Source organism: Dipodomys spectabilis, unplaced genomic scaffold (assembly GCF_019054845.1).
Source record: "Dipodomys spectabilis isolate Male_0828 unplaced genomic scaffold, ASM1905484v1 ptg000671l, whole genome shotgun sequence".
In the NCBI taxonomy this organism is placed as follows: Eukaryota; Metazoa; Chordata; class Mammalia; order Rodentia; family Heteromyidae; genus Dipodomys; species Dipodomys spectabilis.
In genome coordinates, this window is record NW_024871348.1 from 600,227 (window position 1) to 627,243 (window position 27,017).

The 27,017-nt window shown below is 49.0% G+C and overlaps 1 protein-coding gene across 1 annotated transcript; it reads left to right on the plus strand.

Moving 5' to 3' along the window:
• Window positions 1–3,031: 3,031 nt before the first annotated feature.
• LOC122101676 (ubl carboxyl-terminal hydrolase 18-like) lies at window positions 3,032–27,017 on the plus strand. The gene is made up of 9 exons (XM_042672150.1): window positions 3,032–3,036; window positions 3,969–4,234; window positions 4,471–4,550; window positions 4,745–4,891; window positions 20,089–20,184; window positions 20,711–20,881; window positions 23,140–23,271; window positions 23,988–24,037; window positions 26,602–27,017. The coding sequence occupies exons 1-9, from the start codon at window positions 3,032–3,034 to the stop codon at window positions 26,645–26,647; spliced, it is 993 nt and encodes a 330-aa protein (XP_042528084.1). The 3' UTR covers window positions 26,648–27,017.

The window sequence follows — 27,017 nt, forward strand, 5'->3', positions numbered from 1 at the left end:
CTTGCTTTGTGTGGGGACCCCAAATTTGCCCGCCAATGCAAGCCAGAATGATAGGTTAGTTCAAACAGTTCCTAGGAGTCGGACTGTAACCCACCAGCCACGGACATAAACATGCAACCCTTATGTGCTGTTACAATCCCGTTGGCCACCTGTGTGTGGCCAGGCGTGGATGTTGCCTTTAAAAACCCTAGCTTGTGGGTTGTTCGGGGTCACAGTTTCAGCTCCCGGGTCTGTGCTGCGTCCCTGGCCGGTTAGCTCTCCACTTCCACAAGAAAGTCATCTTTTTAAGTGAGGCTGTCTGAACAGTGGACTTTTTCCCCCGTAACACTGGGACAAGACTGCTCTGGGGTTGGGACACTACAGTTTGCAGCAGGACCAAACAGAGGCTGGTCTGTCTCTGGCACTGAGGCTTTGGGACACTTCATCAGGGCTTCAAGTTTTCCAGGGTCCTGGGCAGAAGTAGCTGCAGCTACAGGCTAGGAGGAAGAGTGGAGCACTGCAGGGGTGGGGCAGGAGCAGGAAGTGAGCGGTCCAGGGGCCGGGCTGGTGGGACGCCAAGGGTCTTGAGGACAGTGTGCATACCTGGAGCACCATCTGGTGGGAAGCAGTGGTCACTGCACCTCTCTGGTCCTGAGATGAGGAAGATCATGTGCAGGCCTAGACCACCATCTGGTGGGAAACATTGGTCACTGCATCCCCTGGACCTGAGAAGAGGAGGATCATGTACACAGCTAGACCACCATCTGGTGGCAATCAGTGGTCACTGCACCCCTTGGTCTTGAGGAAAGGAGGACGGTGAGCATGCCTAGGGCACCCTCTGGTGGGAAACGGCCCTCATTGCACCCCTGGTCTTGAGAAGAAGAGCAAGGTGCTCACCTGTCTAGCGCGCCCTCCGGTGGGAATCAGCTATCACCGCACCCTAGGTGCTGAGGAGAGGAGGACAGTGTGCAAGCCTAGAGCACCCTCTTGTGGGAATCAGTGCTCACTGCATCCTCTGGTTTTGTGGGCGGAGCAGAGCAAGAAGTGAGCAGTGCAGGGGTGGGCTTGTGGGAGGATCTGGGGTCCTGAGGAGGACAGTACGCAAACCTAGAGCACCATCAGGTGGGAATTAGTGAACACTGCATACCTGGCCAGGACAAGAGGAGCACAGTGTGCACACCTAGAGCGCCCTCTGGTCAGAATCAGTGCTCACTGCCCCCTCTGGTCCTGAGAAGGACAGTGTACATACCCAGAGCGCCCTCTGGTGGGTATCAGTGTTCGTTGCACTCTCTGGTCCTGAGAAGAACAGTGCACACACCCAGAGCGCCCTCTGGTGGGAATCATTCTTGAAAGCAGCCATCAATTAAGAAAGTGTTAAAGCTCAACACTTCACTCTACTTTATCCACTGCAGCCCCTGGTCCCGAGAAGGACCGTGCACACACCCAGAGCGCCCTCTGGTGGGAATCAGTGCTCACTGCACCCTCTAGTCTTGTGGGAGGAGCAGAGCATGGAAGTGAGGGGTCCAGGGGCAGGGCTTGTGTAGGGGCAGAGAATGATAGGGGTGGGGCAAGAATGAGTCCAGAGGCGGGGCTTGTGGGGAGGCAGAGCACAGGAGGGGTGTGGCAAAGGAGAAGTGAGTGGTGTATGGATGTCAGTCAGGGTACATATTAGGGTGTGTGATGGGGTATAGGTTAGGGTACATGTATGTGTCGGGTTACACATTTGGGATACACATAAGACGGTTACCTGTAACGTTTGGACAATGTATTAGAATTTAGAGTATTTATTAGGGTATGTGCTACGTTTAGGGTAAATGTGAAGTTGTAGTTTGTTAGGGTACATTCAGGGTACAGGTACAATTTACAGAGTATGTGAATGGGTACTTGTTACCATATGGGTTCGTGTCCAGAGCATGTTTATTGTGTTGGGAATCTGTTAGGTTTAACATACATGTGAAAGTAATGGCACATATTAGGGTATGTGTTTGAGTCCATGTCCATGTATGTGTTAGAGTTAGGGCACTTGATAGGGGGTTACGGTACATGCTAGAGTGTGTGTTAGTTAGGGCACATATTAGGGTACGTATTAGAGTTAGCATACTTCACAGGGGATTCGTTAGGGTGAAGGTACATGTTAGGATATGGTTGAGTCACATGTTAGGGTACATTAATTTTTTAAATATGTGTCAAGGTACTTGGGGTATATGTAAAGGTCAGAGTTAGAGTATGTTAGGGTACATTCAGGGTACATGTAAGGTTACCTGTACGCTTTATAGAATGTGTTAGGGTATTTGTTATTATATGCGTGTCTAGAGTATGTTTAATGTGTTAGAGTACTATTGGGAAATCTGTTAGGGTTCAAAGACATGTTAAAGTCAGGGCACATATTAGGGTGTACATTGGGTTACTTTAAGGTACAAGTTTGAGTGTATTTAAGGGTATTTGCATGGTTTTGAATAAGTGTTAGGGTCCTTGTTAGGGTATGAGTTAGTGTTTAGAGTACATGTTAGCAAACAGGGCATGTTTTGTGCACATGCTAGGGTACATGTATGACTTGAAGCACATGTTAGAGTACTTGTTACATGTAAATGTTTAGAGTGTGCGTTACAGTATGTGCTTGGGTATGTGTTAAGGTTACAGTTATGGTTTGGGTTAGGCAACACGTTAGGAAGTATGTTGGGATAAGTTTAGGGTACTTGTTAGGGTATATGTAAGCTTTACAGTACATGATAATGGTTAGGGTCTGTGTTAACCAGTAGGGTACATGTTAGAGTATTTGTTAGGGTTTGGCTTAGGGTTAAGGTATGTATTGGGTATGTTTGGGGTACATGCTAGTTTACCTATAAAGTACCTGAATGTATTAGAGTGCATGTAAGTCGTTGTTACCACACATTTCAGCGTTTAGAGTGTATGTTATGGCATGTGTTTGAGTTAGAATGAAGTTTATGGTATATGTCAGGGTTCGTGTTAGATTAGGGTATGTGTTAGGGTTAAGGTATATGCTATAGTGTATATTAGGGTTATGGTTTGGGTTAAGGGCAAGTGTTTGGGTATGCGGTAAGGTGAATTTGAGGTAGATGATAGGGTGTACGTAAATGTGCCTGTATGGTTTACAGTACTTGTTAGGGTACTTGATAGAATGTGACACTGTTTACTATATTTGTTAGGGTACTTATTAGGGTATGCGGTACAGTTTAGGGTTTTAGAGTAAGATATGTGTTAGGATAACTGATAGGGTACATGTTGGAGCATGTGCTAGGGTTGGGGGTTAGGGTCAGAGTCAGGGTCATTGTCAGTGTTAGGGTTATAGGTTAAGGTTATCGATCTGGTGAGGTTAGGGCTAGCATTTGGATTATGGGAATAGGTCAGGCTTAAGGTCAGGAAAGGGTGTAGGGAAAATATGGGAGACAAAGGGTGAGGTTGGGGATGCACTTGAGGAAATTTTAGAGTAAGGGTCCAGCAAAGGTTTAGGGTTAGGGAATGTGTGAGGAAGAACTCTGTGGGATGGGTTGGGGTTATGGATATGGTATGGATATGGAGTAGTCTTCAAGGTTGATTATAGAACAGGTGAGGATTAGGGAACTTGTTAGGGTTGGGATTGCAGAAAGTGTGGGTTGTGCAGTTATGTAGGGATTGGGGTTAGTAGATGGTTTAGAGTGAGACATAAGATTGGTGAGTAGCTGGGCTGGGAAGGTCACTCAGTGATAGAGCGCATGCCTTGCATGCCTGAGGCCCTGGGTTTGATCCTCAGCACTACATAAGCAAAAAGAAAAAAAGCCGGAAGTGGTGCTGTGGCTCAAGTGGTAGAGCGCTAGCCTTGAGCTGAAGAGCTGAGGGACAGCGCCCAGGCCCAGAGTTCAGGCCCCACGACCGGACCCAAAAATAAATAATAAAAAAAAAAGTAAAGCAGAAAAAAGAGTCGTTTTTCTATCATTGCTGAGAAGGAATACCGTCTGGCGCTCCGTCTGGTGGTCTGCGCCTCCCTTCAGAGTTCTGGCTTGGCCAGGTGCAAGCTGGGAACAGAGCAGCGGATGCATCGAGGAGGCGCCGCTCCTGTGCTCTGGAGAGTCCCTGGAGCTGGTCTGTTCTATGGAATCCATTGGGGCCAGGCGGGGCATGCCCGGCAGCCCCCGGCCGGCCCGGCAGCATGTGCCCACCTCTCTGCGCCGCTCAGGGAGTTCAGCTCCTGCTCTGGCTTTTCTGTGGCAAGCCTTTGCCCCTCCACTGAGGCTGCCGGTGTACCATACCCTTCAGAGTGCGTAGAGCACAGCCTTGTTCCCTTCCCGAGGCTTAAGTTTAAGAGGCGCTGTCAAATTCACCACCAAGAATGCTTCTCCCTTCCTGAGCGCCTGACATGTGGTACCTCCTGACCTCTTTTGGGAGTTGGGAGAGTCAAAGGCAAGGTGGTGAGTGTTCACGTAGCTAGGGGTCGTGAGGACATGGGACTTGTCCAGCGACCGCTCTGATGCGCTGTTACTTTTTTTTAACCAGTGTTTGTCCAGCACGATGCTGCTCAGCTCTACCTCACATTCTGGAACCTTCTTAAGGATCAAATAGATGATGTGGACTTGGTAAGAGCTGAAGCTGGAATCCCAGGACCTGTAGAGGTCGCTCACCATTGTGCATTTGTAGTAAGGGATCCGTGGAGACCGCTTGCCACGGTTCCTGGTGTCCTTCCCGGTACCTGCCGGGAGCGTCAGGGCTCGTCAGTCCAACAGGTCCAACTGTGGCCATAGCCTCACCCGTCCTTGGCGCCTTCTTGCAGGTAGAGAGGCTGCAGGCCCTGTACACGATCCGGGTGAAGGAGTCCCTGGTTTGCCTCCTCTGTACCAGAGAGAGCAGTAGGAACAGCAGTATGCTGACCCTCTCCCTCCCTCTCTATGACGTGGACGCAAAGCCTCTGCAAACACTGGTGAGAGACTGGGTGAGAAAGGGTCGCCCCGCCATGCCAGTTCCCCCCGCCATGCCAGTTCCCCGTGTCCTTCCACCCGCGGACACTAACAACTCTGTTTCACTTGCACGGCTCTAGGTGGCCAATTTCTTTGAGCAGCAGCAGAAGTTCTATCCTGTTTCTCATTTTCTCACCCTCGTATTAACCAGGGCTCCTTGTGTTTTCTCCGCCAGTGGGTGGAAGATCCTGACAGATGTAGCGCTGGTAGTGGGGTGCTTGGGGGACTGTGGGGGAACCTGCAGCGGAGCTCAGCCCTCACCTGTGGGGTGGCCGCGTGCCCATGGAAAGGGTCTGCTGACGCGGCCTTTCCCTGCGGCCTCCGCCGGCAGGAGGAGGCCCCGCGCTGTTTTTTCCACCCCAGGGAGTTAGCCAGCAAGAGCAAGTGATTCTGCGAGGCCTGCGGGACGAAGACGCGTGGAAGCCAGGTGCCCACCCTCAGGTTCAGATGCGTCTCCGGGGCGGTCTGTTGCTGGGCCACGGCTTTCCAGACACTTCCGGGCCCTTCCTGATGGCGCATGGGGTGGGATGTGGGTGAGGCTAGTTCCGACCCTCGGGCTTCTCATAGACGGGGCTGTGGATGTCGCTTCTTGACCACAGTCTTCCACCAGGAGTGGCAGGTGACGGCATGAGGCTGGGTGGGGGCGGTGGGGTTTCCTCTTTGGTTTTAGAGACGCTCCCTACAGCAGACTCCTAGTTTCTGAGGGCCAGGCACCTCTGCGGAGCCCTGAGCAGCTCACGGCTTTTGTCTGAGGTCCATAGTGCTGTGCCGGCCAAGCGTCCCCTGAGTCTCCAGGGAGAGGAATGGATTCTGGCATGGAAGCCTTCAGCTCCCCAGTGTGTCCCCCGCACCCCTCCCCCTGGGGAGGAGAACGAGCCACCAGGCCCGGCGTGTCTCAGGATCTTCCCGCAAGCGCCTCGGGGCCCCGTCTCACAGTGAGTTTTGCTTTTGCAGGTCTTGAGGATGACGCATCTGCCCCAAACCCTGACCCTTCACCTGATGCGATTCTCCATTCAGAACTCACAGACGGAGAAAGTCTGCCACTTGCTGCACTTCCCTCAGCGCTTGGATCTCAGTCAGGTTCTTCTGGCTGAGCATCAAGACTTCACTGAGGACGCAGAGCAGGTGAGGTGTTCTGGATCGATCCTACCAGACACGGCGTCCTCCAGGTTCAGCGCTCTTACCCCTCGACTGCTAGATGGCACCGACTGGTGAATCCCCTGGTTCAGGCTCCCCAGGCCCGGGTTAGCGATTTGGTCTTCAGCTCACCTCCACAGTGTGAGGGCTCGGAGCAGCCCGGTGCTGGGTGCGCAGCGCCCCCGGGAGGGGAGCCAGGCGTGGTGAGCTCAGCCTCTGAGCACTGCTCTGTCTGAGGAAGTGTGCCCTCTGCGGGCTAGGCGGGGCCCGCACCGAGGACAGGCTGGCCTCAGGTTGCTGCGAGTCACAGAAGCAAAGGCATATTCAAGGCAGAGGGCTTAAAAACATTTTAAATTCAATTTATTTATTTATTGTTCAGCCAGTATGTTGGCACGTGCCTATCTTCTTTGCGGCCGGGAGACGTAGACCAGAGGGGCATTGGTTCAAGGCCAGTGTGAGCTACACAGTTAAGACCCTGCCTCACAAATAAAAGAAAGGCTGTTTTTGTTTTTTTCTAAGCATTATTGATTTTAATGACCATGTGGTCCCCCGGGGTCCATGCTGGGGTTATCATTATAACAATGTCACCACAAGCCTTTGCTGTTCCTAGTGTTAGTTTCTTTAAAGATTCAGAACAAACCTGCCTTATTTCCAGTGTTGACACATGGAAAATATTTGTGTGTAGGGATTTCAGTGTGGTGCTGTGACGTACGCATGCCGGAGGAATGGTGTCTTGTGGTCTTGGCACTGACTAATGTGTCACGCTGGGCCTGTAGCAAGCACATCGCCATTCACCATCTGAGCCAAGCCGCTGGGCCTTTTTGCTTGAGTTCTGTTATCAGGCAGTGGTTTGTTTTTGTCCAGGCCTGACCTTGGACTGCTCTTCTACCTCTGCCTCTCCCAGGGACAGGCTTCCGGGTGTGCACTTGTGTCTGGCTTGTCTGTTGAGATCGGAGTCTCACTAGCTTTCTGGCCAGGCTGACTTTGTCCACAGCCTTTCTGATCTCCCCCTATGGAGAACCTGGATTATAGGTGTGCAACTGCACCCATCCTCAAATTTTGGAAAGATTAGCTCAAGCTAGACAACATACTTATCACTTCACCTGTGTCTTTGCGGTGAGCGTATGTAAAAATTCTTGAAAAGCATTTTCCGGTGTGGAACACATCGATACCTTATGACATTGTTCTGAAACCCATTCCTCCCGTCTAACTGGAAGTTTGTGCGCTTTGATCAGCATCTTTCATTACAACCCCTAATAACCACTGTTGGGTTTCTGCTGCTATGGTTTCTTTTTTGAAAGAAAGAAATACTCTTGACTAACAAAAAAGTCAGCCCAAACTCTCACTACTAATGTTCCCTTTTCTTTTAAACAGTTTTCTAAGATTTTGAGGGAGTGGAACACTTCATGGACACATGTAGTAGAGACTTTGCGTCTGTAACATTCCTCTTCGTGTCCTACTGTCTTTGTAAGGTTTCTGTCCTGCCATTTCACTGTCCGTTTTCGGGTTCTTTTCTGTCAGCGTTTTGTGGATATTCTAGTTCCATTTCTTCTCCTCACCTTTTTGAATGTCACCTCATATTTCTCACAGTTTCATTAACCTCAAACTGAAGACTTTCAGACTATGTCTTCTGTTCAGATGGTGGCATGTGTCTATCAGCCCATTAATCATAGGAAGCCTGAAGCGGGGGAAATCATGTTCCCGACGTTTGCCTGGGGAAGGACAAAACAGCACAGAACAGAGCTAGGGGCGTGATTCAATGGTAAGGCTCCTGCCTGGCACGCAGGAGGCCCTGGGTTCAAACTGCAACTTCCAAAACAAACCAACAAAAACAAAGAAGAAACCAAGGTGAAACAAAAAGTTCACAACCCCTTCCCCCCCCCCAAACCAAACCAAAACAAATTCCCTTCCGATAACTTGTCTGCCAATGTTAAAAAACCCTTCTGCATGGTTAACAGAGACCTCCTCAGAGTTCCCACTTGGCAAAAATTGAACATCCCCCACTTACTGGTCGTGCGTCTGATATAACACAGGCATCACAGTTCTGGTTTGTGATGCTTCTCTTCAACTAGCTGTGAGATTCTGCAGGTCAAGGTCTTTTCTTCGAGCTCCTTGGAAGTATCAGTGCCGGGCCTAGAGCAGGCAGTAAACAAGTGCCTGGCAAATATGCTTCCTCATTAAAGACCAGGGCTGGGAAAGGAGGGATGGGTCGCTTACAGCCTTGTCCTCTTCCAGCGTGAAGCACAGTATGAACTCTTCGCTGTGATAGCCCACGTAGGGATGGCAGACTTCGGTCATTACTGTGCCTACATTCGGAATCCAGCGGATGGAAGATGGCTCTGCTTCAATGACTCCAATGTTTGTTGGGTGAGAACCATCATCTAAACTTTCCTCCTTCTCTGAATTAGCCACCTTCAATAAATTCTCAGCTCAGAGTTGAAGACGCATTATGGTCTTGTAGTTTGTGTGTAGGAGCTGGGGAGTTTTGTGGTTCAAAGCCATTCTCTAGGTTTATTGCTTTATTTATTTATTTTCTTGCTTGTCTTGGGGCTTAGACTCAGGGTCTGGGTGCTGTTCCCCAGCCTCTTTGTGTTCAAGGAGAGTGCTCTACCTACCACTTTGGCCACAGCGCCACTTCCGGTTTCTTCTGTATGTGGTACTGAGGAATGGAACCCAGGGCTTCATGCATGCTAGGCGAGCACTCTACCACTGAGCCACCTTCCCAGCCATGGTTTATTGCTTTCTAAGCATCTGTTTGTGTCAGTGTTAGGTTTCTGGTGCTCTTAGCCCCGTACCTTGAAGGTTTATGCTTTGTAGGAAACGTCTGTGGAGCGAGACGTTAAAGATGCAAGGTGTAAAACTCTGGGATAGGTGTAAGCATTTCAAGGTGAGTGGGGACATCACAGAGGGTCTCAGGATGCACGGCGTTGTGTCACCAGATGCTCTGATGCTGTGTGGTCGCCAGGGTGGGCTTCTCCATTCTCTGCAGGAGTCTAACAGGGCACATTACAGTGTCCCCTGTTCTGTCAACACGTAATAGCAGCTGCCAACCAGCTGCTGATGTCTGTGATGTTCTTCCAGGTGTCCTGGGAAGATGTCCAGTGTACCTATGGAAATCATCACTACCGCTGGTAAGAGAAGTACTTGGGGGAATGGGGTCCACTGGGTTCTTGGAGCTTTATGAAATCTGCACGGATGAACTATTGCCTTTATCCGAGAGTCCCCACTGCCTGCCATTCAGCCTCATCTTTCAGCAGTCATCCCTGGCACCACACTTCCCTCAGAATTTAGACTTAAGTAAAGCACTGGCATAAGTCCCAATACCATGTCCATCATCTTCTGTAACTGTGTACCTGTATTTTCTGGTCTCTATGACCCTGTCCTAATTCATCTTCTGAGCAAGTGCCTAGTGGTGTTTTGATAATCACGGTCTCTCCTACTGCACAAAGCCTTTACTGATGGGCCCCAGCGGATTGGCGGGGCTATCTTATCAGTACCGCGCTAACTGATTGCACCGCTGGAGCTCCAAAGGCAGGGCTATCTTATTTGCTTTCGTGGCTTTTTGAGCAGGCCTCCTTTATTACACTTCAAAATGTTTGTTGATTTTGCGACTTTTCCCCTCACACCAGACCATGTGCTCTTTTTTTTTTTTTTTGTTGCTGGTTCTTGGGTTTGAAGCCTAGGCCTAGGTATTGAGCTTTTTCACTCAAGGCTAGTGCTCGACCACATGAACCACAACTCCACGGCCTGCTTTTGTGTGGTTAATTTGAGATAAGAGTATCAAAGACTTTTCTGCTCTGCTGGCTTTGAACCTGAATTCTCTGATCTAAGCCTCCTGAATAACAAGGGTTACAAGTGTGAGCCAGTGGTGCCCAGAAGACCAGGGGCCAGGACCACTCTTCTCTTTCTCAGTAGGCATCAGGACATGATACTGACGTAGTCATTAACCTAGAGAGAAAAGCTGGGTAAAGTTAAGGCAGAGATTTTTATATGTACTGGAGGTGGAAATGGAACTGACGGTGTAGGTACTGGAGGTGGTATTGGGGTGACAGTGTAGGTACTGGAGATGGTATGCGGGTGACAGTGTAGGTAGTGGAGGTGGTATGGAAGTGACAGTGTAGGTAGTGGAGGTGGTATTGGGGTGACAGTGTAGGTAGTGGAGATGGTATTGAGGTGACAGTGTAGGTAGTGGAGATGTTATTGGGGGTGATGGTGTTTGTACCAGGTGATATTCAGCTACATCAGTAGGCTTGATTTCATAATTAATGGATTAGGTGGAGTTTATGTTTGATATCTTCCTTTTACCTACTTTTTATGTTTTCCTTTTATTTATTCTCCACATTTCTCTTAGGTGCTTGTTCTTAGCCAATTTTTGGTTATTCATTCCCCTGTGATTTAGAATAGGGGTTAGCAAACTTTCTCTGTAGAAGTTAGAGAGAAAGTACTTAGGGTTTTGGAGCATAGCTTCTGTAGCTGTTACTCAGCTTTGCCCTTGCAACATGCAGGGTGCCACAGACAGCACGTGAATGAATGAATGTAAGTGGCCATGTTCCAATTAAGTTTATTTACAAAAAACAGGGTTGGAGTTGGCTTATAGTCCCATAACATGTCTGTCCCTGGTCCTTTCCTCCTTCCTTCCTTGCTTCCTTCCTTGCTTGCTTTTTTCCTTCCTTCCTTCCTTCTTTTCCTTCCTTCCTTCCTTCCTTCCTTCCTTCCTTCCTTCCTTCCTTCCTTCCTTCCTTTCTTTCTTTCTTTCTTTCTTTCTTTCTTTCTTTCTTTCTTTCTTTCTTTCTTTCTTTCTTACTTTCTTTCTTTCTTTCTTCCTTTTAGTCCTTGGTTTGAACTCAGGGCCTGGGTGCTATCCCTGAGCCTCTTTGTATTCAAGATTAATGCTGTACCACTCGAACCACAGTGCTACTTCCAGCTTTTTCTGAGTAGTTTATTGGAGATAAGAGTCTCACAGACTTTTCTGTCCAGGCTGCCTTTGAACCTTGACCCTCAAATCTCAACCTCCTGAGTAGCTAGGATCACAGGCATGAGCCGTTAGCACCATGCTGTCCATGATTTGTATGTTAGCTAATAAGAACTTGCAGGTTAGTTTCCCAAGTCACTATTTTCTTTCCCTTTGATGAGACGGACAGGTTAGGTAGATGAAGGTTTGCTTCATTATCCTGGAAATTTGGTCCTATTGTGAATCAATAATATATCCCCTCAACTAGGCACTGGTAGCTCACTCCTGTCATCCTAGCTACTGAGGAGGCTGAGATCTGAGGATTGCGGATCAAAGCCAGCCTGGGCAGGAAAATGTTTGTGACTCTTATCTCTAAGTAACTGGCTACAGAAAACTAGAAGTGGCTTTATGGCTCAAGTGGTAGAGCCCTCGCCTTGAGCTGGGACAGTGCCCAGGCCCAGAGTTCAAGTCCCACAACCCACCCAAAAATACATACAGCCTTTCATTGTAAATGTTTCATTTTGCTATGCTGATAAATTTCTCTTTATAGGCAGGAAACTGCATATCTTCTGGTTTACATGAAGATTAGAGGTTAATGGATATACTCTAAACCTTCAGAGACTGACAAATTCATTTCTTTTCCTGTCATTGGATCTGCTGAGTCTTCTAGGAGATTCTACAATGAGGAAAAACATAAAAACTGTAATAATTTAAGTCTTAAGTTATAACCATGAATGGTTACTGGTGTGGTTTGGATGTGGTTTGTCTCCAAAGGTCCTGTGACAGAGGCCTGGTCCCTTGTCTATCAATGTTGTGGGGCAGAATCTTTTGAGAGCTGAGGCTTGTGCAGGGCATCTGTGGCTCATGCTTGAAATTCTAGCTACTCAGGAGGCTTTGAGAGTTCAAATCCAGATAGGGCAGAAAAAGCCTTGAGACTTACCTTCCATTGACAACTGAAACAAAAGCTGGAAGTATAGCCATTGCTCAAGTCCTAATGTGCCGGCTCGAGTGAAAAAGCTCAAGGATGGACTGCACCTAAGCCCCGCGTTCAAGGCCCAGTAGTGCCCATGAACTATTTCAGCTAGGCCCCCGTCTCCCTAAGTTTCCAGAGCCCTTGAAAATGTACCACACCTGGAGAGTAAGCATTCAACACAGGAGCCTCTGTAGGAAATTCTTATCCAAACCATAACTCTTGTGAATGAGGCACAATAAGTAAATAAAGTTATTTCTTTCAAAAGGAGTGTAGTGTGCAGCTTAATGGGGTAATTAAACACATATGCTGCTAACGACTTGTGCTATAAATATATAGCTGTGAAAGCAAAGGCCACTGGATCTTTTCAAGAAGTTGCGCTCCTCGGGACCCGGGCTGCGGTGAACACTAATGCCCAGCAGAGGGCGCTCTGGGCCTGTGTGCTGTCCTCATCAGGACCCGGGGTGCGGTGAGCACTGATGCCCACCAGAGGGCGCCCTAGGCTTGCACACTGTCCTCTCATCAGGACTCGCGGTGCAGTGGGTCCCGATTCCCACCAGAGGGCATACTAGGCGTATGTGGACTGGCCTCCTGGCCTCAGGACCTGTGGCATAGAAGACATGCAGAGGCCATGTCCTATGGACTATGAGTCCCGGCACCCTGAAGCTGGGAAAGCGCACAGGTGAAGTGGTTCTGTCTGACTCCATTCTGGGAAAATGATCAGAGTCGGATTTAGAGTTGCTTCAAATAAAACACAAAATGAAATGGATACCATGGACGTATTACAGTAACAACTAGGACCTGAAATATATATATATATTGGTCCCCTCGTGGGGCCTGAACTCTGGGCCTGGGCGCCGTCCCTCAGCTCTTCACCTCAAGGCTAGCGCTCTACCACTTGAGCCACAGCGCCACTTCCGGCTTTTTTCGTTTTGCTTATGTGGTGCTGAGGAATCGAACCCAGGGCCTCAGGCATGCAAGGCAAGCGCTCTACCACTGAGCCACCTTCCCAGCCCCTGATCTATTAACCTCTAGTACATTGCAGTGCACATTGAAAAGTTCCACAAAATGTACAATGCTTTTATAGGGATATGTGAGGACTGGTTTTTAGTGTTAACATCCTCCCTGTCTTAAATGATACTTGACTAGATGATAATGATTAGCTATAACTGATTTATACTATAAAGAATTTAAACATACATAAGGGTCTAGGGTTGTTCTGACACACCACTGCAGACTGGGTTGTTTAGAGATCTGTGTTCGGAGCTCTGAAGTTTAGCAGCATGGAATAAGTGTCTTCTGGGCCACATTCCCTCAGGAGGTACAAGGCACTGTGAGTTCTAGGTCTTCTCTCAGCTTCTGAGCCTGTGAGAGCAGAGTGACGTCTCTGCAGAGGATCATCCCTGGGTGCATTTCTGGGACCCGATTTCCCCCTTTTAGGGGCACAATAACAACAGGAACTGGAGTTGATCTCCTGCCAAAGCCTACTTCCATATAAGGTCACATTCCCAGGTATTGGGTGATGAGAGCATCCCTATATGAACTTTGGGAACACAACCCATTACAATGTTCCTGCCTCTGCTGGCAGCCTCTACCTCCATATTTTACCTCCTTATTGATGGGGCTCCTCTGGAGCCCCATCTCCTTCCTGGCACCCAGCAGATCACTGCTGGCCCTGACTGCTGGCTTGAGCTGACACTGAGAATTCAATGAGAGCTGGTGTAGGGCAAAGGGTCTCCTAGACTGTTAAGGTCCCAGACTGTGTGAGGAAAACTAAGCCGAGAAGTTGACCCTTTACTAAAAACAAAGAGAGGCCACGAAGGGAGACCTTAAAACGTATTTCACATGGAATTCCCCCCTATGTCATACCCTGCCCAATTAGAACGGTGCCTGCCGTGCAACGTTGTGCATTCCACCCCGTGATCGATTGCCTCCTGCTTCAAGGGAGTCGATGCCTCGGTGTGCACATTGCGCATCCTCCTGTAGCTATCTCTGTAATAAAGCTCCCGTAGCTGTCTTTGTAACAGCCCCCAGCTTCAAGGATGCAGGGCCTATAACATCATGTTTCCAGAATATACAAACCCCAAGAGTAAGAATATCCACTTGCTTTGTGTGGGGACCCCAAATTTGCCCGCCAATGCATGCCAGAATGATAGGTTAGTTCAAACAGTTCCTAGGAGTCAGACTGTAACCCACCAGCCACGGACATAAACATGCAACCCTTATGTGCTATTACAATCCCGTTGGCCACCTGTGCGTGGCCAGGCATGGATGTTGCCTTTAAAAACCCTAGCTTGTGGGTTGTTCGGGTCGCAGTTTCAGCTCCCGAGTCTGTGCTGCGTCCCTGGCCGGTTAGCTCTCCACTTCCCCAAGAAAGTCATCTTTTTAAGTGAGGCTGTCTGAACAGTGGACTTTTTTCCCTGTAACACTGGGACAAGACTGCTCTGGGGTTGGGACACTACAGTTTGCAGCAGGACCAAACAGAGGCTGGTCTGTCTCTGGCACTGAGGCTTTGGGACACTTCATCAGGGCTTCAAGTTTTACAGGGTCCTGGGCAGAAGTAGCTGCAGCTACAGGCTAGGAGGAGGAGTGGAGCACTGCAGGGGTGGGGCAGGAGCAGGAAGTGAGCGGTCCAGGGGCGGGGCTGGTGGGACGCCAAGGGTCTTGGGGACAGTGTGCATACCTAGAGCACCATCTGGTAGGAAGCAGTGGTCACTGCACCTCTCTGGTCCTGAGATGAGGAAGATCATGTGCAGGCCTAGACCACCATCTGGTGGGAAACATTGGTCACTGCATCCCCTGGACCTGAGAAGAGGAGGATCATGTACACAGCTAGACCACCATCTGGTGGGAATCACCGCTCACCGCACCCCTTGGTCTTGAGGAAAGGAGGACGGTGAGCATGCCTAGAGCACCCTCTGGTGGGAAACAGCTCTCATTGCACCCTTGGTCCTGAGAAGACGAGCAAGGTGCTCACCTGTCTAGCGTGCCCTCCGGTGGGAATCAGCTATCACCGCACCCTAGGTGCTGAGGAGAGGAGGACAGTGTGCAAGCCTAGAGCACCCTCTTGTGGGAATCAGTGCTCACTGCATCCTCTGGTTTTGTGGGCGGAGCAGAGCAAGAAGTGAGCAGTGCAGGGGTGGGCTTGTGGGAGGATCTGGGGTCCTGAGGAGGACAGTACACACACCTAGAGCACCATCAGGTGGGAATTAGTGAACACTGCATACCTGGCCAGGACAAGAGACACCCTAGAGCGCCCTCTGGTCAGAATCAGTGCTCACTGCACCCTCTGGTCCTGAGGACAGTGCACTCACCCAGAGCGCCCTCTGGTGGGAATCAGTGTTCATTGCACCCTCTCTTCCTGAGATGGACCGTGCACACACCCAGAGCGCCCTCTGGTGGGAATCAGTGTTCACTGCATCCTCTGGTCCTGAGAAGGACAGTGTATACACCCAGAGCGCCCTCTGGTGGGAATCATTCTTAAAAGCAGCCATCAATTAAGAAAGCGTTAAAGCTCAACACTTCACTCTACTTTATCCACTGCAGCCCCTGGTCCTGAGAAGGACCGTGCACACACCCAGAGCGCCCTCTGGTGGGAATCAGTGCTCACTGCACCCCGTGGTCCTGAGAAGAGGAGGACAGTGCACACACCCAGAGCGCCCTCTGGTGTGAATCAGTGCTCACTGCACCCTCCAGTCTGGGAGGAGCAGAGCATGGAAGTGAGGGGTCCAGGGGCAGGGCTTGTGTAGGGGCAGAGAATGATAGGGGTGGGGCAAGAATGAGTCCAGAGGCGGGGCTTGTGGGGAGGCAGAGCACAGGAGGGGTGTGGCAAAGGAGAAGTGAGTGGGCCTGGGACGGAGCTTGTGGGAGACCCCGGGGACCTGAGGAGGACGGTGCACACACCTAGAGCACCCTCTGGTGGGAAGCAGCGGTCACGGCACCCCCTGGTAGTGAGGAGGACAGTGCGCATACCTAGAGCACCCTCTGGTGGAAAGCAGTCCTCACTGCACTCAGTGTCCTCCATGGACAGTGCACCTGCCTAGAGCACCTTCTGCCTAGAGCAGGGAAGTGCGCAGCCCAGGGGCAGGGCTTGTGGAAGAGCAGAGCACAGGAGCATTTTGGGTGCATATAAGGCTCACTTAGAGTACACGTTAGGGTACTTGTTAGGGTACATGTTAATGTTTACCATACATTTTAGGGGTGAGGTACATTTTTAGGTACATAGGGTGTTAGAGTTAGAGTACATGCTGGTGTATGGATGTCAGTCAGGATACATATTATTAGGGTGTGAGTATGGGCCAGAGTTAGGGTGTGTGATGGGGTATATGTTAGGGTACATGTATGTGTCAGGACTAGGGCCTGTGTCAGGTTACACATTTGGGATACACATAAGGTTACCTGGATGGTTTGGACAATGTATTAGAATTTAGAGTATTTATTAGGGTATGTGCTACGTTTAGGGTAAATGTGAAGTTGTAGTTTGTTAGGGTACATTCAGGGTACAGGTACAATTTACAGAGTATGTGAATGGGTACTTGTTACCATATGGGTTCGTGTCCAGAGCATGTTTATTGTATTACAGTATATTGGGAATCTGTTAGGTTTAACATACATGTGAAAGTAATGGCACATATTAGGGTGTGTGTTTGAGTCCATGTCCATGTATGTGTTAGAGTTAGGGCACTTGATAGGGGATTTGTTAGGGTTATGGTACATGCTAGAGTGTGTGTTAGTTAGGGCACATATTAGGGTATGTATTAGAGTTAGCATACTTCACAGGGGATTCGTTAGGGTGAAGGTTCATGTTAAGACTATAGCACACGTTAGGCTATGTGTTAGGGAACACTGAGGATACATGTTAGGTGCGTGTAAGGACTTGTGTGGTTTACAGTACTTGTTAGGGGATGGTAGGGTGCATGTTAGGGTACATATTACGGTTAAGGTACATGTTAGGATATAGTTGAGTCACATGTTAGGGTACACTTAAATTTTAAAGTACGTGTCAAGGTACTTGGGGTATATGTAAAGGTCAGATTAGAGAGTATGTTAGGGTACATTCAGGGTACATGTAAGGTTACCTGTATGCTTTATAGAATATGTGTTAGGGTATTTGTTATTATACGCATGTCTAGAGTATGTTTAATATGTTAGAGTACTATTGGGAAATCTGTTGGGGTTAAAATACATGTTAAAGTCAGGGCACATATTAGGATGTACATTGGGTTACTTTAAGGTACAAGTTTGAGTGTATTTAAGGGTATTTGCATGGTTTTGAATAAGTGTTAGGGTCCTTGTTAGGGTATGAGTTAGTGTTTAGAGTACATGTTAGCAAACAGGGCATGTTTTGTGCACATGCTAGGGTACATGTATGACTTGAAGCACATGTTAGAGTACTTGTTACATGTAAATGTTTAGAGTGTGTGTTACAGTATGTGCTTGGGTATGTGTTAAGGTTACAGTTATGGTTTGGGTTAGGCAACACGTTAGGAAGTATGTTGGGATAAGTTTAGGGTACTTGTTAGGGTATATGTAAGCTTTACAGTACATGATAATGGTTAGGGTCTGTGTTAACCAGTAGGGTACATGTTAGAGTATTTGTTAGGGTTTGGCTTAGGGTTAAGGTATGTATTGGGTATGTTTGAGGTACATGCTAGTTTACCTATAAATACCTGAATGTTTTAGAGTGCATGTAAGTCATTGTTACCACACATTTCAGCGTTTAGAGTGTATGTTATGGCATGTGTTTGAGTTAGAATGAAGTTTATGGTATATGTCAGGGTTCGTGTTAGATTAGGGTATGTGTTAGGGTTAAGGTATATGCTATAGTGTATATTAGGGTTATGGTTTGGGTTAAGGGCAAGTGTTTGGGTATGCGGTAAGGTGAATTTGAGGTAGATGATAGGGTGTACGTAAATGTGCCTGTATGGTTTACAGTACTTGTTGGGTACTTGATAGAATGTGACACTGTTTACTATATTTGTTAGGGTACTTATTAGGGTATGCGGTACAGTTTAGGGTTTTAGAGTAAGATATGTGTTAGGATAACTGATAGGGTACATGTTGGAGCATGTGCTAGGGTTGGGGGTTAGGGTCAGGGTCAGGGTCATTGTCAGTGTTAGGGTTATAGGTTAAGGTTATCGATCTGGTGAGGTTAGGGCTAGCATTTGGATTATGGGAATAGGTCAGGCTTAAGGTCAAGAAAGGGTGTAGGGAAAATATGGGAGACAAAGGGTGAGGTTGGGGATGCACTTGAGGAAATTTTAGAGTAAGGGTCCAGCAAAGGTTTAGGGTTAGGGAATGTGTGAGGAAGAACTCTGTGGGATGGGTTGGGGTTATGGATATGGTATGGATATGGAGTAGTCTTCAAGGTTGATTATAGAACAGGTGAGGATTAGGGAACTTGTTAGGGTTGGGATTGCAGAAAGTGTGGGTTGTGCAGTTATGTAGGGATTGGGGTTAGTAGATGGTTTAGAGTGAGACATAAGATTGGTGAGTAGCTGGGCTGGGAAGGTGACTCAGTGATAGAGCGCATGCCTTGCATGCCTGAGGCCCTGGGTTTGATCCTCAGCACTACATAAGCAAAAAGAAAAAAAGCCGGAAGTGGTGCTGTGGCTCAAGTGGTAGAGCGCTAGCCTTGAGCTGAAGAGCTGAGGGACAGCGCCCAGGCCCAGAGTTCAGGCCCCACGACCGGACCCAAAAATAAATAATAAAAAAAAAAAGTAAAGCAGAAAAAAGAGTCGTTTTTCTATCATTGCTGAGAAGGAATGCCGTCTGGCGCTCCGTCTGGTGGTCTGCGCCTCCCTTCAGAGTTCTGGCTTGGCCAGGTGCAAGCTGGGAACAGAGCAGCGGATGCAGCGAGGAGGCGCCGCTCCTGTGCTCTGGAGAGTCCCTGGAGCTGGTCTGTTCTAGGGAATCCAGTGGGGCCAGGCGGGGCATGCCCGGCAGCCCCCGGCCGGCCCGGCAGCATGTGCCCACCTCTCTGCGCCGCTCAGGGAGTTCAGCTCCTGCTCTGGCTTTTCTGTGGCAAGCCTTTCCCCCTCCACTGAGGCTGCCGGTGTACCATACCCTTCAGAGTGCGTAGAGCACAGCCTTGTTCCCTTCCCGAGGCTTAAGTTTAAGAGGCGCTGTCAAATTCACCACCAAGAATGCTTCTCCCTTCCTGAGCGCCTGCCTGACATGTGGTACCTCCTGACCTTTTTTGGGAGTTGGGAGAGTCAAAGGCAAGGTGGTGAGTGTTCACGTAGCTAGGGGTCGTGAGGACATGGGACTTGTCCAGCGACCGCTCTGATGCGCTGTTCCTTTTTTTTAACCAGTGTTTGTCCAGCACGATGCTGCTCAGCTCTACCTCACGTTCTGGAACCTTCTTAAGGATCAAATAGATGATGTGGACTTGGTAAGAGCTGAAGCTGGAATCCCAGGACCTGTAGAGGTCGCTCACCATTGTGCATTTGTAGTAAGGGATCCGTGGAGACCGCTTGCCACGGTTCCTGGTGTCCTTCCCGGTACCTGCCGGGAGCGTCAGGGCTCGTCAGTCCAACAGGTCCAACTGTGGCCATAGCCTCACCCGTCCTTGGAGCCTTCTTGCAGGTAGAGAGGCTGCAGGCCCTGTACACGATCCGGGTGAAGGAGTCCCTGGTTTGCCTCCTCTCTACCAGAGAGAGCAGTAGGAACAGCAGTATGCTGACCCTCTCCCTCCCTCTCTATGACGTGGACGCAAAGCCTCTGTAAACACTGGTGAGAGACTGGGTGAGAAAGGGTCGCCCCGCCATGCCAGTTCCCCCCGCCATGCCAGTTCCCCGTGTCCTTCCACCCGCGGACACTAACAACTCTGTTTCACTTGCACGGCTCTAGGTGGCCAATTTCTTTGAGCAGCAGCAGAAGTTCTATCCTGTTTCTCATTTTCTCACCCTCGTATTAACCAGGGCTCCTTGTGTTTTCTCCTCCAGTGGGTGGAAGATCCTGACAGATGTAGCGCTGGTAGTGTGGTGCTTGGGGGACAGTGGGGGAACCTGCAGCGGAGCTCAGCCCTCACCTGTGGGGTGGCCACGTGCCCATGGAAAGGGTCTGCTGACGCGGCCTTTCCCTGCGGCCTCCGCTGGCAGGAGGAGGCCCTGCGCTGTTTTTTCCACCCCAGGGAGTTAGCCAGCAAGAGCAAGTGGTTCTGCGAGGCCTGCAGGACGAAGACGCGTGGAAGCCAGGTGCCCACCCTCAGGTTCAGATGCGTCTCCGGGGCGGGCTGTTGCTGGGCCACGGCTTTCCAGACCCTTCCGGGCCCTTCCTGATGGCGGATGGGGTGGGATGTGGTGAGGCTAGTTCAGACGCTCGGGCTTGTCATAGACGGGGTTGTGGATGTCGCTTCTTGACCACAGTCTTCCACCAGGAGTGGCAGGTGACGGCATGGGGCTGGGTGGGGGCGGTGGGGTTTCCTCTTTCGTTTTAGAGACGCTCCCTACAGCAGACTCCTGGTTTCTGAGGGCCAGGCACCTCTGCGGAGCCCTGAGCAGCTCACGGCTTTTGTCTGAGGTCCATAGTGCTGTGCCGGCCAAGCGTCCCCTGAGTCTCCGGGGAGAGGAATGGATTCTGCCATGGAAGCCTTCAGCTCCCCAGTGTGTCCCCCGCACCCCTCCCCCTGGGGAGGAGAACGAGCCACCAGGCCCGGCGTGTCTCAGGATCTTCCCGCAAGCGCCTCGGGGCCCCGTCTCACAGTGAGTTTTGCTTTTGCAGGTCTTGAGGATGACGCATCTGCCCCAAACCCTGACCCTTCACCTGATGCGATTCTCCATTCGGAACTCACAGACGGAGAAAGTCTGCCACTTGCTGCACTTCCCTCAGCGCTTGGATCTCAGTCAGGTTCTTCTGGCTGAGCATCAAGACTTCACTGAGGACGCAGAGCAGGTGAGGTGTTCTGGATCGATCCTACCAGACACGGCGTCCTCCAGGTTCAGCGCTCTTACCCCTCGACTGCTAGATGGCACCGACTGGTGAATCCCCTGGTTCAGGCTCCCCAGGCCCGGGTTAGCGATTTGGTCTTCAGCTCACCTCCACAGTGTGAGGGCTCGGAGCAGCCCTGTGCTGGGTGCGCAGCGCCCCCGGGAGGGGAGCCAGGCGTGGTGAGCTCAGCCTCTGAGCACTGCTCTGTCTGAGGAAGTGTGCCCTCTGCGGGCTAGGCGGGGCCCGCAACGAGGACAGGCTGGCCTCAGGCTGCTGCGAGTCACAGAAGCAAAGGCATATTCAAGGCAGAGGGCTTAAAAACATTTTAAATTCAATTTATTTATTTATTTTTCAGCCAGTATGTTGGCACGTGCCTATCTTCTTTGCGGCCGGGAGACGTAGACCAGAGGGGCATTGGTTCAAGGCCAGTGTGAGCTACACAGTTAAGACCCTGCCTCACAAATAAAAGAAAGGCTGTTTTTGTTTTTTTTCTAAGCATTATTGATTTTAATGACCATGTGGTCCCCTGGGGTCCGTGCTGGGGTTATCACTATAACAATGTCACCACAAGCCTTTGCTGTTCCTAGTGTTAGTTTCTTTAAAGATTCAGAACAAACCTGCCTTATTTCCAATGTTGACACATGGAAAGTATTTGTGTGTAGGGATTTTAGTGTGGTGCTGTGACGTATGCATGCCGGAGGAATGGTGTCTTGTGGTCTTGGCACTGACTAATGTGTCACGCTGGGCCTGTAGCAAGCACATCGCCATTCACCATCTGAGCCAAGCCGCTGGGCCTTTTTGCTTGAGTTCTGTTATCAGGCAGTGGTTTGTTTTTGTCCAGGCCTGACCTTGGACTGCTCTTCTACCTCTGCCTCTCCCAGGGACAGGCTTCCGGGTGTGCACTTGTGTCTGGCTTGTCTGTTGAGATGGGAGTCTCACTAGCTTTCTGGCCAGTCTGATTTTGTCCACAGCCTTTCTGATCTCCCCCTCTGGAGAACCTGGATTATAGGTGTGCAACCGCACCCATCCTCAAATTTTGGAAAGATTAGCTCAAGCTAGACAACATACTTATCACTTCACCTGTGTCTTTGTGGTGAGCGTATGTAAAAATTCTTGAAAAGCATTTTCCGGTGTGGAACACATCGATACTGTATGACATTGTTCTGAAACCCATTCCTCCCGTCTAACTGGAAGTTTGTGCGCTTTGATCAGCATCTTTCATTACAACCCCTAATAACCACTGTTGGGTTTCTGCTGCTATGGTTTTTTTTTGAAAGAAAGAAATACTCTTGACTAACAAAAAAGTCAGCCCAAACTCTCACTACTAATGTTCCCTTTTCTTTTAAACAGTTTTCTAAGATATTGAGGGAGTGGAAGGAACACTTCATGGACACATGTAGTAGAGACTTTGCGTCTGTAACATTCCTCTTTGTGTCCTACTGTCTTTGTAAGGTTTCTGTCCTGCCATTTCACTGTCCGTTTTCGGGTTCTTTTCTGTCAGCGTTTTGTGGATATTCTAGTTCCATTTCTTCTCCTCACCTTTTTGAATGTCACCTCATATTTCTCACAGTTTCATTAACCTCAAACTGAAGACTTTCAGACTATGTCTTCTGTTCAGATGGTGGCATGTGTCTATCAGCCCATTAATCATAGGAAGCCTGAAGCGGGGGAAATCATGTTCCCGACGTTTGCCTGGGGAAGGAAAAAACAGCACAGAACAGAGCTAGGGGTGTGATTCAATGGTAAGGCTCCTGCCTGGCACGCAGGAGGCCCTGGGTTCAAACCGCAACTTCCAAAAGAAAACAACAAAAACAAAGAAGAAACCAAGGTGAAACAAAAAGTTCACAACCCCTTCCCCCCCAAACCAAACCAAACCAAAACAAATTCCCTTCCGATAACTTGTCTGCCAATGTTAAAAAACCCTTCTGCACTGTTAACAGAGACCTCCTCAGAGTTCCCACTTGGCAAAAATTGAACATCCCCCACTTACTGGTCGTGCGTCTGATATAACACAGGCATCACAGTTCTGGTTTGTGATGCTTCTCTTCAACTAGCTGTGAGATTCTGCAGGTCAAGGTCTTTTCTTCGAGCTCCTTGGAAGTGTCAGTGCCGGGCCTAGAGCAGGCAGTAAACAAGTGCCTGGCAAATATGCTTCCTCATTAAAGACCATACCAGGGCTGGGAAAGGAGGGATGGGTCGCTTACAGCCTTGTCCTCTTCCAGCGTGAAGCACAGTATGAACTCTTCGCTGTGATAGCCCACGTAGGGATGGCAGACTTCGGTCATTACTGTGCCTACATTCGGAATCCAGCGGATGGAAGATGGCTCTGCTTCAATGACTCCAATGTTTGTTGGGTGAGAACCATCATCTAAACTTTCCTCCTTCTCTGAATTAGCCACCTTCAATAAATTCTCAGCTCAGAGTTGAAGACGCATTATGGTCTTGTAGTTTGTGTGTAGGAGCTGGGGAGTTTTGTGGTTCAAAGCCATTCTCTAGGTTTATTGCTTTATTTATTTATTTTCTTGCTTGTCTTGGGGCTTAGACTCAGGGTCTGGGTGCTGTTCCCCAGCCTCTTTGTGTTCAAGGTGAGTGCTCTACCTACCACTTCGGCCCCAGCGCCACTTCCGGTTTTTTCTGTGTATGTGGTACTGAGGAATGGAACCCAGGGCTTCATGCATGCTAGGCGAGCACTCTACCACTGAGCCACCTTCCCAGCCATGGTTTATTGCTTTCTAAGCATCTGTTTGTGTCAGTGTTAGGTTTCTGGTGCTCTTAGCCCCGTACCTTGAAGGTTTATGCTTTGTAGGAAACGTCTGTGGAGCGAGACGTTAAAGATGCAAGGTGTAAAACTCTGGGATAGGTGTAAGCATTTCAAGGTGAGTGGGGACATCACAGAGGGTCTCAGGATGCACGGCGTTGTGTCACCAGATGCTCTGATGCTGTGTGGTCGCCAGGGTGGGCTTCTCCATTCTCTGCAGGAGTCTAACAGGGCACATTACAGTGTCCCCTGTTCTGTCAACACGTAATAGCAGCTGCCAACCAGCTGCTGATGTCTGTGATGTTCTTCCAGGTGTCCTGGGAAGATGTCCAGTGTACCTATGGAAATCATCACTACCGCTGGTAAGAGAAGTACTTGGGGGAATGGGGTCCACTGGGTTCTTGGAGCTTTATGAAATCTGCACGGATGAACTATTGCCTTTATCCGAGAGTCCCCACTGCCTGCCATTCAGCCTCATCTTTCAGCAGTCATCCCTGGCACCACACTTCCCTCAGAATTTACACTTAAGTAAAGCACTGGCATAAGTCCCAATACCATGTCCATCATCTTCTGTAACTGTGTACCTGTATTTTCTGGTCTCTATGACCCTGTCCTAATTCATCTTCTGAGCAAGTGCCTAGTGGTGTTTTGATAATCACGGTCTCTCCTACTGCACAAAGCCTTTACTGATGGGCCCCAGCGGATTGGCGGGGCTATCTTATCAGTACCCGCGCTAACTGATTGCACCGCTGGAGCTCCAAAGGCAGGGCTATCTTATTTGCTTTCGTGGCTTTTTGAGCAGGCCTCCTTTATTACACTTCAAAATGTTTGTTGATTTTGCGACTTTTCCCCTCACACCAGACCATGTGCTCTTTTTTTTTTTTTTTTTTTTTTTGTTGCTGGTTCTTGGGTTTGAAGCCTAGGCCTAGGTATTGAGCTTTTTCACTCAAGGCTAGTGCTCGACCACATGAACCACAACTCCACGGCCTGCTTTTGTGTGGTTAATTTGAGATAAGAGTATCAAAGACTTTTCTGCTCTGCTGGCTTTGAACCTGAATTCTCTGATCTAAGCCTCCTGAATAACAAGGGTTACAAGTGTGAGCCAGTGGTGCCCAGAAGACCAGGGGCCAGGACCACTCTTCTCTTTCTCAGTAGGCATCAGGACATGATACTGACGTAGTCATTAACCTAGAGAGAAAAGCTGGGTAAAGTTAAGGCAGAGATTTTTATATGTACTGGAGGTGGAAATGGAACTGACGGTGTAGGTACTGGAGGTGGTATTGGGGGTGACAGTGTAGGTACTGGAGGTGGTATGGGGGTGACAGTGTAGGTAGTGGAGGTGGTATTGAGGTGACAGTGTAGGTAGTGGAGGTGGTATTGAGGTGACAGTGTAGGTAGTGGAGATGGTATGGGGGTGACAGTGTAGGTAGTGGAGGTGGTATTGAGGTGACAGTGTAGGTAGTGGAGGTGGTATTGAGGTGACAGTGTAGGTACTGGAGGTGGTATGGGCGTGACAGTGTAGGTACTGGAGGTGGTATTGGGGGTGACAGTGTAGGTAGTGGAGGTGGTATTGGGGTGATAGTGTAGGTACTGGAGGTGGTATTGAGGTGACAGTGTAGGTAGTGGAGGTGGTATTGAGGTGACAGTGTAGGTAGTGGAGGTGGTATGGGGGTGACAGTGTAGGTACTGGAGGTGGTATTGGGGTGACAGTGTAGGTACTGGAGATGGTATTGGGGGTGATGGTGCTTGTACCAGGTGATATTCAGCTACATCAGAGGTTTGATTTCATAATTAATGGATTAGGTGGAGCTTATGTTTGATATCTTCCTTTTACCTACTTTTCATATTTTGCTTTTATTTATTCTCAACATTTCTCTTAGGTGCCTGTTCTTAGCCAATTTTTGGTTATTCGTTCCCCTGTGATTTAGAATAGGGGTTAGCAAACTTTCTCTGTACTAGTTAGAGAGAAAGTACTTAGGGTTTTGGAGCATAGCTTTTGTAGCTGTTACTCAGCTTTGCCCTTGCAACATGCAGGGTGCCACAGACAGCACGTGAATGAATGAATGTAAGTGGCCATGTTCCAATTAAGTTTATTTACAAAAAACAGGGTTGGAGTTGGCTTATAGTCCCATAATATGTCTGTCCCTGGTCCTTTCCTCCTTCCTTCCTTCCTTCCTTCCTTTCTTCCTTCCTTGTTTTCCTTCCTTCCTTGCTTCCTTCCTTCCTTCCTTCCTTTCTTCCTTTCTTTCTTCTAGTCCTGGGTATGAACTCAGGGACTGGGTGCTATCCCTGAGCCTCTTTGTATCCAAGATTAATGCTGTACCACTCGAACCACAGTGCTACTTCCAGCTTTTTCTGAGTATTTTATGGGAGATGACAGTCTCACAGACTTTTCTGTCCAGGCTGCCTTTGAACCATGACCCTCAGATCTCAGCCTCCTGAGTAGCTAGGATCACAGGCATGAGCCGTTAGCACCATGCTGTCCATGATTTGTATGTTAGCTAATAAGAACTTACAGGTTAGTTTCCCAAGTCACTATTTTCTTTCCCTTTGATGAGACGGACAGGTTAGGTAGATGAAGGTTTGCTTCATTATCCTGGAAATTTGGTCCTATTGTGAATCAATAATATATCCCCTCAACTAGGCACTGGTAGCTCACTCCTGTCATCCTAGCTACTGAGGAGGCTGAGATCTGAGGATTGCGGATCAAAGCCAGCCTGGGCAGGAAAATGTTTGTGACTCTTATCTCTAAGTAACTGGCTACAGAAAACTAGAAGTGGCTTTATGGCTCAAGTGGTAGAGCCCTCGCCTTGAGCTGGGACAGTGCCCAGGCCCAGAATTCAAGTCCCACAACCCACCCAAAAATACATACAGCCTTTCATTGTAAATGTTTCATTTTGCTATGCTGATAAATTTCTCTTTATAGGCAGGAAACTGCATATCTTCTGGTTTACATGAAGATTAGAGGTTAATGGATATACTCTAAACCTTCAGAGACTGACAAATTCATTTCTTTTCCTGTCATTGGATCTGCTGAGTCTTCTAGGAGATTCTACAATGAGGAAAAACATAAAAACTGTAATAATTTAAGTCTTAAGTTATAACCATGAATGGGTACTGGTGTGGTTTGGATGTGGTTTGTCTCCAAAGGTCCTGTGACAGAGGCCTGGTCCCTTGTCTAGCAATGTTGTGGGGCAGAATCTTTTGAGAGCTGAGGCTTGTGCAGGGCATCTGTGGCTCATGCTTGAAATTCTAGCTACTCAGGAGGCTTTGAGAGTTCAAATCCAGATAGGGCAGAAAAAGCCTTGAGACTTACCTTCCATTGACAACTGAAACAAAAGC